Source organism: Tupaia chinensis, unplaced genomic scaffold (assembly GCF_000334495.1).
Source record: "Tupaia chinensis unplaced genomic scaffold, TupChi_1.0 Scaffold000217_1, whole genome shotgun sequence".
Lineage (NCBI taxonomy): Eukaryota > Metazoa > Chordata > Mammalia > Scandentia > Tupaiidae > Tupaia > Tupaia belangeri.
The window spans coordinates 6,323,612-6,334,927 of record NW_006159692.1 but is presented as its reverse complement, the minus strand read 5'-3'; the positions used below and the strand labels follow the sequence as shown (position 1 = coordinate 6,334,927).

Here is an 11,316-nt window from a genome sequence, read left to right as displayed (position 1 = left end):
ACATCTAACCCCTTAAGTTCAGCATTACTCTCTGCATTTTTAAGCACGTGCAGCAAAAATTCAGCACTCTTTTTGGGCCACCGACCTTGTGTCCAGCCCCACTGTTTAGCCTGGGCACATCTACCAACTCCACCATTGTAACGACGGAATGGCACACACTGCTTCTGTAAAGTGACATCCTTCAGATACTTGGTGGCTTTTCCGATATGCATACCCTTGATGGCCTGGGCAGTTTCACAAGTGTTCTTAAAGTGAACAAAAAGATTTGAACCTCTTGACTTGTATGACTTTGTGGGGTTCTCTGGGTCAAGTGAATAGCAAACCATTTTCAAAGATCACCTCAGGCCGCTACGGACCGGCCCCCTGCACTTTTGATGAATGTGAATTATTTTTTTTTAAAGCAAGATACACCTTGTATTCTATTATAAAAAATAAATGCCAAATGTTCAGAGGACAAGTTAACTTGTCACTGACATTATTTAAGGGATTTTAAAGTTCCTGAAAATTAAAACTAGAAATGTCTACCAATTAAAGGTTTTCATTTTTTTTTTTGAGAGGTTTTTGCTATAGGGCGCGTGCACTCACCACAAAGAAAAAAAAAGGGGGGGGGAAGATATATTAAGAGGTTGGCCCACCCTTAGTGATACAGGACCATAGTATTCTAGAAGTCATGGCAGACCAGGGGTTGAGAACTCATTTGGACGTCACTCTAGGAACCTAATTAAAATCCTAACTAGCTAGAGAGCTAGGGAAAGGAGTTACTTCATAAAGGGAGTTACTACATAAAGGCGTTACTACACCCTGCTGAGGATGCCATTCTCTCTCTTCTTATGTGCATGTGCATAACTTTTTCTCATGAAAGAAAAACTTTAACAGGCTAAAAAGTAGAAATAAACAACTAAGCCAGTAAATTGATCTCATTAATCAAAAACCCAAGAAAAGGGTCAGGAAGTAGCATATAGTGGTAACAAAATGGCCTACAATGCTGGACTGATATGGGAAGGTCCCAAGTTTTCACTCTTGGGGCATCCATGTATACCCTAGGTACACAGGGGCACCTGTGATCTGAGGCTAGGGATGGATCATGGCAAGAGGATCCTATTGAGGGTCCTGTCTTTCTTTTTCTTTAATGGAGAAAGTAAGTTTAAAATGAAAAGAACTGGAATTACCAAATGAGTCAGATTTAATAGTTTTATACAAATAATCTGGTTGTGAAAGAATCTGCAAAATTTTTTATCAGGTCCTTTAATATCACCACTAACCAGCCCAAGAATCAAATAACTTGACTTAAAGTTAGTATAGACACTAAGTGTGAGCTCTGAAACTAATCCCAGGTTCAAATCCTGACATTGCTATTTATTAGATTTTGTGATCTTCAGCAAGATAGTCAACTCTCAGTACGTGTTAAATTATGTTCTATGAAGTCTATGTGACAATACTGAATCACCATCCCATGAAAAAAACAAGTCTGGATTCCTGCTAGACTGGTTATAACATTATTTCACCCATCCAATACATAATACTGATTTATGTGTATTTCTGTTTAAAGGCACTTTATTTAATATATATGTTGACCGAACTCAGGGTCAACAGCACTGTAATTCATGTCTAAACAAATCTTATCTAATGTAAGTATTTCTCTATAAGACACATTACAGCTTCTTACAGTTACAGCAAAACAGTTGGGGGCCACTGCAAACAGCAAAATTACCAACAAAAATTACCAAATTCAAAAACTGTGGAACCAAACAAACCATTAAAAAATTTTATGCTTATGGTATGAGAGCTAAACAAGGTAGAGCACATACTGTTAGACCCAGCTTGGAATTTGTATGTTCAGAAACCAAGTATTAATATTAACATTTTGATAATTTCATATGAGCATGTCCGAGACCACAAAAGAACCGAAAATACTAATTGAGGGATTACAAATAAATTTTAGCAAGTAGGCAAATTTGAAAACACGGAATCTGTCAATAATGAGGAGTGGGAACCAGCAGTTAGTGTAATGGCTATGTCGCTGGACTCCCACGTAGTCGACCGCGGTTCGCGTCCAGGACCCGGTGGCTTAAAACTCACGCCGGGCGCATGTGCGTGCATGCCCAAGATCCCGAGAGGAGAATGGAGGAGAAGGGATTGCGGCGTGACCATCCCCCCTGGGGGGTGATTTCTCGCTTTCTGTCTCAATGTCTCTGTCTGTCTGGCAAGCGCACGCCCTATAGCGAAAACCTCTCCAAAAAAAAAAAAAATGAGGAGTGACTTATACTTTATCTCCTTGCATTAGCTTCTTTATATGAATCATGGGGCAATAACAGTACCTCCACTTAACTAGAACCCTTTTGAAAATTAAGAAAGAAAAAACTGACTGGTCCCATAGTGGAGTAGGTAAGTGCTATGCACTGAGAGACAGATCTCACATGGCAGACCACAGTTCAAATTCTGCCCGTCAGCTTGAAAAACACAAAGTGGGAACCAGCAGTTAGCGTAATGGCTATGTCGCTGGACTCCCACGTAGTCAACCGGGGTTCGCGTCCCGGACCCGGTGGCTTAAAACTCACGCCGGGCGCATGTGCGTGCATGCCCAAGATCCCGAGAGGAGAATGGAGGAGAAGGGATTGCGGCGTGACCATCCCCCCTGGGGGGTGATTTCTCGCTTTCTGTCTCAATGTCTCTGTCTGTCTGGCAAGCGCACGCCCTATAGCGAAAACCTCTCCAAAAAAAAAAAAAAAAACATAATAGCACATTATGCGGGTGTTCTCAAAATCCTGATGAGAAGAATAATTGAAAGGAAGAGAATGTAGTGTAACTATGCCCCATGAGATACAATTTCTCTCTCCAATAAGAACATGTTTTCATAGGAAAAAAGAAAAACATGTATAGAACACTACCTGACACTTTAAAATACACCTTGAAATATTTAACACTAAATTTAACATCAAATACGAAACTGAAATTTTCTTATCATGGAAAATAGTCTACAGAAAAACTGAAGCTCCTTGGCCTCATGTTTACAGCAGCAAATTCCACATGACTGAACCCATGATTTGAGTCCCAAACCCAGCAGCTAAAGAAACACAACAGGCACAGAAAGGAGGGAGAGATGGATGAGAAGAGATAGCTACGTCTGATCATTACCCATGGTGGGTGCTTTCTCCTCTCCCTCTTTCTCTGGCAAGGGCATGTGCTTTATACCAAAGGAAGATTCGAGAGAAACTAAAGGAGACTTATTTTGGCTCTTCTTTTATTCCTTAATACTGAAAAAATGATTTTTATATATTTCTATAAAATTTGTAACAAATAAAAGTTAAAAACAGATGATCAAAAAAGTTAAAAAGATATGAAAGAATTTCTTCAATTTCTTTGCATGCACAAACCAGAGAGAGAGACAGAGAACAAGAAATCATCCCCTGGGGGAATGGCCACAGAGCAATCCCTTCACCACCATTCTCCTCTTGGGACTCTGGGTATGCACACAGATGTGCCCAGCTTAAGTTTTAAGCCACTGGGTCCAGGACTCAAACTGCAGTCAACTATATGGGAGTCCAGTGACATAACCATTACACCATCTGCTGGTCCCTCTTTTTTGAAGAGATATTTTTGCTATAGAGTGTGTGCACTCACCAAAGAGAGACAGAGAGCCAGAAAGTGAGAAATCATCCCCCAGTGTGGATGGCCACACCCCAATACCTTCTCCTCCATTCTCCTCTTGGGATTTTGGGCATATACGCCCATGCACCTGGCTGAATTTCAAGCCGTGGGGTCCAGGACCAGAACTGTGGTTAACTGCATGGGAGTCCAGCAACTTAACCACTATGCCATCTGTTGGTCCCAGAATTTCTTCAGTTTCTAAGATAACGTGTAAGGCCAGCAAGTGGCTTGATGATTAATAAATTTAAAAAATGCTATATTACTATCTTACCTTTTTAACTTGTAAAGATTCCTTTTTTCTCTCCAATCTCTCTTTCTTCTTCTGTTCCTGTAAGATAATTTTTCTTACTGTCACATATAGGAAATGCAATGTAATAGGTTGTTGGAAAAGTCATGACGTATTTTCTATTTTTTTCTTCTATGCAAATATGAGTCACTACTTTTTTAGCAACCCAATATAAAACATTACATCTCAACTCTCTGATATAACTTACGCTTACAATAAAGAAACTATATAATTTAAAACTGTATTTCAAACCTTTATGAAGCAACAGTGAACAGATTTACCCTACATACTTAAACAACTAAAGCCCAACCAAAATATTTTAAACAACAGTTCACAGACAACACAAAGCAAAGGACAGTGAACACGGACAAGAGAAATCAATGAGGTAAATCTGATTTTACCTCAACTTACTCTCCGAAAGCAATTTCTGAGTACAAATAATAGAGAACCCAAAAACAACCCAACAGTCTTTCTGAGTTGAAGAGACAGAATCAAAAGGTATTGAGGCTATCATTCTCAAAGTACCTGAGAAAACAGTTGTACAATGAAAGCTGCAATCTCTCAAGTCGTCAGAATGAGTAAAAACAAGAAAATCAAAACAGAGGGGAAAAAAAAACTACCAGAAGCAAGTAGAACAATGCCCAATGTGCACAAGGGCTCATAAATAAAGAATAGTTCATATTTTCTCAACCAAAGTAAAAAGTCCTAATACACAGGGCATCGGGTACTCTGACAAGGGGCCAAGTTATTCCTAGGGTAACGGATGTTCCAGGCATTCCACTAACAAATTTTAAATGCAAAACATAAAGTGATTGAAATCATTTCCAAGAGATAGTTATAAGGTATATATGCCTTATAACTCATTAAGCTAGACTGTTTTGCTTTCTATTTCACCATGAGAAGATTTAAATAAAAAGGGCTTCAGGGGCCAGCTTGTGGCCTCATGGTAAGGTAAAGGCAGCTGGATTCCACATGGCAGACTGTGAAGTTTGAGTCACAGACATGGTGTACTGAAAAACATGCTGGGCACATGTTCTCAAAATCCCAAAAGAACAGAGAAGGAACTGCATGCATCTACCTTGGCAGAGAGGGTGCTATCTCACCCTTTTACGATCCCTCATCTTTCTCCAGCAAATACTTGCAAACTCTGGCAAATTGATTTCTAAAAATTAAAAAATAAAAACCGGGACCAGCAGATTACGTTAATGGTTACATTACTGGACTGCCACATAGTTGACCATGGTTTGAGTCCTGGACCTGGTGGCTTAAAACTGACATCCAGTATGTATGCATGTATTCCCAAGACCCTGAAAGGAGATTGGAGAAAGGATTGCAACGTGGCCATCCTCCCCCGGGGAGGGGGGTGTGTGTGTGTGTGTTAATTCTTGTTCTCTGTCTCTGGCAAACACAAGCACCCTGTCGCAAAAATCTCTCAAAACAAAAAAAGAGAAAGCTTTAAACAAAGGAAAAGGGGGATCTGGCTAATTATTAAACATGAGTGATGAAGCAAAAACTTTATTGTATTCCCCTCAAATTGTACAAGTTTTAAAATCATATAGTCTAGTGGAAAGGCAATAAACAATAAATAAATGATATGCCAGGTAATAAATGCAATGAAAAGAGCAGAGTTAAAAAGATCAAAATTGTTGGCAATTTTAAGGCTGCTAGGGTAGACCTCAGTAAAACATTTCAGCCACCGATTAAAGATAAAGTAAGCTCCAGGCAGAAAACAGCTAGTACAAAGTCCCAAACGCAGAAAATACACCTGAAAAAAATGTGAAAGGTAATGGGATTCAAGGATGCAACTAAATTGCATACAGTCTAATAAGTATTATAATTTCAACTTGTCATAAACTACATAAGCTAAAAGGCAGTGAAAAACATTTAGAAAAAATGTACTGAAGAAAAACAAATAACCAACACAAAATGCAAAATAATCTACAGTAAGAGAAAATTGGTAAGTGGCTACCTGGGGATAGAAGACTGCGAAGAGATGGAGGCAAAGAATTAAAAACAGGCAAAAAGAACCATTTGGGGGTGATAGTTTATGTTCATTATCATGATTGTTTTAATTTCATGGGTATGTTTATATTTCAAAATTTACAAAGTTGTACGTTTTAAACATGTGCAATTTAGTATTCAATAGTGCTATTTATAAAAAAAGAACCACTATCAACAACATAAAAATTCAGTTTCCAGCAGCAACCCTAATAACTAAATGAGGTGAAAATCAGTAAACAGGTGAACAGATAACTGGTGCTACATTCATATAATAGAATGCTTTTTAGGAATAAAAGAATGACCTAGTGATTAACAAAAAGCGAGTAAATCTCAAAAATATGCTGAGAGACCAGCAGATGGTATAATAGTTACATCACTGGACTCCCACGTAGTAAACCATGGTTCAAATCCTGGACCAGGTGGCTCAAAACTCAAGCCGTGGTGTGTGTGTGTGTGTGTGTGTGTGTTTGTGCACGTGCTCATGTGTGTGCAATCTTAAAATCCAAGAGGAGAATGGAGAAGGGATTGTGGCATGGCCATCCCTCCTGGAGGGTGATTTCTTGGTTTCTGTCTCTCTGGCAAGCGCATGTGCCCTATAGGAAAAATACCTCTCTTAAAAAAAAAAAAAAAAATTGCCAAGCGGGGTTAGCAGATGTTGTAGCAGTTATATAGCTGGACTCTCACATAGGTGACCACAGCATGAGTCCCAGACCTGGTGGCTTGAAGGTCATAATCTGCATGTGTGTGTACATGCCCCAGATTTGGGGGAATGGAGGAGAAAGGACTGTGGCATGGCCATCCCCTGGGGGGTGGAAGTGATTACTCAATTTCACTCTTACAGCCTCCATCTCTCTTGGCCCATGCACATGCCCTAAGACAAAAATCTCTTTAAAAAAAAAAAAAAAAGCTGAGTAAGAAAAAAAAAAAGGCTGAGTAACACATGATTCTTTCATATATATAATATTCTAGGAAAAGCAATACTAATCTAAAGTTTAACATTACCAGGGCCAGGATGATACAAAATAACTTTTTAGGGTGATGGAAGTGAACTTTATCTTCATTGTACTGGAGGTCACACATGTTTATATACTTACTACTTAAACTTCAGGAAACTGTAGCCCAGTCAAGGTAGCACAAGCAGTGGAGCACTGCTGTGTAATACTGGAGCCATAAGGAAGGCTCTAGGTGTAGATCCCAGGCTGATATAGGCATACTCATGATTTTAGGGGACTGAGTAGGAGGACTTATCACAGGATGGTGAGACTGTCAAGAGTGTCTCTCTGATGAAAGAAACTTAAAGAAAAAATACATCAAACTATAAACTTAAGACCTATGTATATTATATGTAATTTATACTTCAGTAAAGCTGTTTTAAAAAATATTTTTAAGCTATTAACTATACTCAATCTCATATACATACATACCTCTAACTGTTGCTGTTCCATTTTAGTCAATAAAAATTTGGAGTAGATATTGCTTTTTTCAAGCAAATGTTGAAGTCTACGGTACCGAATTTCTGTGGACTCTCTATCCCAAGACATGCGAGCCTATCCAAAGAGAAAATTTCCATAAATTACATAAGGTTTTTTTTTTACATACATTGATTTTTATGTAAGATTTAGTAAAAATGATTTTAAAATGCAATTTGGGTTTAAGATACTTCCTGTAATTAATTTTAAAAGATTCTTACAAGATTAAATTCATTTACTAATAGCGTTTCCCTCCCTCCCCAAAACAAAAGCTGGAACCAAGTAACTAAAATAAATTTTAAAAAAGGTTGTATTCAATAAACAATCTGGGAGATATAGTTTAAATATGAAAATGTTGAGGCTAGCAGTTGGCATGGTGGTTAAGGTGCTGGACTCCTACATAGGCAAAAGGGGCTTGAGTTGTGGATCTAGAGGCTTGAAAATCATGCAGGGAGAAGGGGACCAGCAGGTGGCGTGGTGGTTAAGGTGCAGGACACTCTCACATGGTCAATCATGGTTCAAGACCCAGACCTGCTGGCTTGCTTTCTCACTTTCCCTCTCTCTGGTCAAATTTAAATAAATGAATGAATAAATTTAACAAATTAAATAATTCTTTTTTCTTTTTCTGGAGAGGCTTTTTTGCTATAGGGCAGGGCACGTGCGCTCGCCAGACAGACAGAGACAGAAAGCAGGAAATCACCCCCCAGGGGGGATGGCCAAGCCGTAATCCCTTCTCCTTCATTCTCCTCTCAGGATCTTGGGCACGCACGCACACGCGCCCGGCGTGAGTTTAAGCCACCGGGTCTGGGACTCGAACCGCAGATGACTACGTGGGAGTCCAGCGACATAGCCATTACGCTAACTGCTGGTCCCAAATTAAATAATTCTTAAAAAAAAAAAAAAATCATGCAGGGCGCCTTTGCACGCCTGCCCAAGGGACTATTGTGGCCATCCCCTCTGGGAGATGATTTCTCATTTTCTTTGTCTCTCTCTGGTAAGCACATACATCCTATGTCAAAAACCTGGGGAGGTTTTAGACACACACACACACAGTTTAATTTAAATATAGCTGCCTTAAATCCTTTTCAGAATAAATTACCATACATTTAAGATGCCATCATAAAATAACTAATATAATTAAAGCAATATAATGTCCACAGCTAACTTTAAATCCAGTCTTCTGTATTTCAAACTTTTTTTTTCCTTCAGTAAATCTTCCCAGCTATCATTACTCTTTCTTGATTTAGCAATTTCAGTATTTGTTATATTAGAGTAAACTGCAGTTCCATCTGTGGAAAAGTACTGAGTACCTAGCTGGAAGCATCTCTTAGTGGCAAGAGTGCAAGAATATGCCAATGGACAATGAGGGGATAAAATTCCCCATAGTGTACCCTATCTCTCTCAACACCACCTCAGATTTTGTTTTTTGGGGGGATATTTCTATTTCAGTGTATATAACTGAAACCTCCTTTTACCACTCCAAGAAATTTCCAACTCCAACCTATCCCCTCCCCCACTGCTAGGCAAGGATGCTGCTCTTAAGACTAACAATGACTTCTTTTAAAAGAAAACGCATATGAAAAGTTAAAGAAAATTACTGCAGTAAAGGAAGGCCAAAGTCATTCTCCAGACTTTTTACACAAATCTTATTATCTCCGAAAGTAAATGCTTCTCATTAAGAAACTTAAAATAGTTCTTCCTCTCTTCAAGTACTTCTAAGCACATGTCTATGAATACTATATTCTCTCCAAGGAAAAGGAATCTTTACTTATTTGAATCTCAAAACAGGCAATATTTCCTTAAGAAACAAAATGAGAAAAAAAAAAAAGTACCTTTAGTGTGTAATAAAGTACTATGAAAATTCAGAGAGTGAGGAAAAGAGATCCAAAGCAGACCTCCCAATTCTATTAATTCACATTTTCTCTGATGATCTCCTGAGAGGCTTAGTGGCTAAGGACAGGGACTTTGGAGACAGCCCCAGTTTGAAATTGACTACAAAACTTACTGTGTGGTCACTGCCCCAGTTTCTTCATTTGTAAACGGGGATAATAAAAAGAGCTATATCATCATGATACAGGTAGGGCTAAATAAGTTAACACAAGAAAGTCACTTAATAGGCAGTACATTAAGAGCTGGCTATCATTCTTTTTTTTTTTTTCATATGTAAAAATTAAGCAGCACAGTGGAAATTTAGAATACACTTAATTTTCCCAGAGGTTAAAACTGCTTTTAATAATCTACAAAACAGATTTCTATATAAGAAAACAAGTACAATCTTATTAAAAAGGCACACATTTTTAGCTAAAGAATCCTAGGAAGCAATAGACAGCCCAAGAAACCTACAGAACAAAACAAAATCCAAGTTGATAACTTAGGTGGTAAACAGTACTAAACTGGAAGGAAATGATAAGACCTGGATTTCAGCCCAGCCTTTGATGCTCCTACTGCCCTCAATCCAGTGCATTATTACCACAAGTTTAAAAGATTAATGTTTGCCATCAGGTATACATTTCAGGCACTAATTTAAAAAGGAAATAGAGATGACAGAGGAAATAACTCACTACCGACTTTGAAAGAATTACAATGGTTAAACAAGCAATCGTTTGAAACTCTCGCTTAAAAGAGATCAGAGGACGAGGTATCCCAAGACCCCATCTCACAGAAGCATGTCACTCAAAGCCCATGCAAGTTTACTCAGAGGTAGCATCTGTAAACACGAAACCTGACGGAAAGACGTTTGAAGGTGTATGACAAGGCGGACTGAACAGTCAAGCTCAGAGCACAAGGCACCCCTCCGGGGGAGCATCACAATGTTAGCCCGGGCTATGAAGACGACGGACGCGGGTTCTAACTCACCTTTTCCAGCATCTTCCGCTCTCTCTCAAGCCCAGCTGCCTCAAGCTGTTCTTCCTCTTCTAGCATGGCTGGGGTGATCACGGCAGTCTCCGGTTGTTCAACCATTTCTGGAGCTAGAGACCCCCAGGGAGTGAAGCTTTTACCTCCAAAGAACCAACCACTCAGCTCCGACATTACCTCAGCCTCCTCCCTTCCGAGGGGCACTGAGGCCGGGGGAAGCCCCGAGTCCCGCCGGCATCACCTCAGACAGCCTCTGTTTCCACAGCGTCCGCAGGCTGCCCGCACCCCCGCTTACTAATCACCGGCAAGTGCCCGCAAACGCCACCTCCTGTGGAAAACCTACATCGTGCAAACACGTGCGAATCCGGGCTGTCCTCTCCGCAGCTCCTCGCTCTCCCGGCCTCCTCACACCCTGCCGGGGCTGCCTCCCTGCCCGCCGCCCCGCCGCAGCCTCCATGCTGCCCACGCCCGCCGCCCGCGCCCGCAGAAGGTTCTTCTCCGCACTCACCGCCGCTGCTCGCGGGCCGCTCTGCCGGCATGGCTGGACTCCCAGGGACTCAGGCCCGCCTCCTCTCAGCGCCTGCACAGCCGCACGCCAAAGCCCTCACGGCCGCGGCAGACGCAGCCTTCTCGCCCAAGACCAAGTCAGTGAAAAACGCGCGATTCTCCTTCGCGGGAAAACTCCGTCTTCTCGCGATATCTTGTGCTCCCCGCCCGCTCGCCGGCAGAGCGACGCGAGATTTGGTGCGCGGTGTGGTTTGGGTCTGGGCCGACCGCGGCCAGCGCGAGCGTTTACCTGGACCTGGATCTGGGGAGACCCGACGGTGCTGCGGCGTTTCGCCCTCTACCGTTCCGCACGACGTGGTGACGGTTCCGGAGTACGCAAGCTCAGTAGCGCCCCGAGCACCTGGCAGGCCACCGGCACGCTGGCTGAAGCGACGGCCCGCACCGCGGTGACTTAACCGGAGGCGGGTGCGTCTCGGAGGTGGCCGCCGGAAAGCCACACGTCCGCCCTCGCCCGCCGTGCGCAGCCCACGTTTTGAGTAAAAGTCTACC

The 11,316-nt window shown here is 41.3% G+C and overlaps 1 protein-coding gene across 1 annotated transcript in view; it reads right to left on the bottom strand.

The window, feature by feature from the left end:
• The window catches only part of HELLS (helicase, lymphoid specific), a gene marked incomplete in the record, with an annotated part of 42,630 nt that extends 31,558 nt beyond the window's left edge, over positions 1-11,072 (bottom strand). The window contains 4 exon segments of the mRNA XM_014587539.2: positions 3,920-3,976; positions 7,360-7,482; positions 10,261-10,373; positions 10,769-11,072. Coding sequence (XP_014443025.1) covers positions 3,920-3,976; positions 7,360-7,482; positions 10,261-10,373; positions 10,769-10,799 — 324 coding nt within the window.
• Positions 11,073-11,316: the final 244 nt, after the last annotated feature.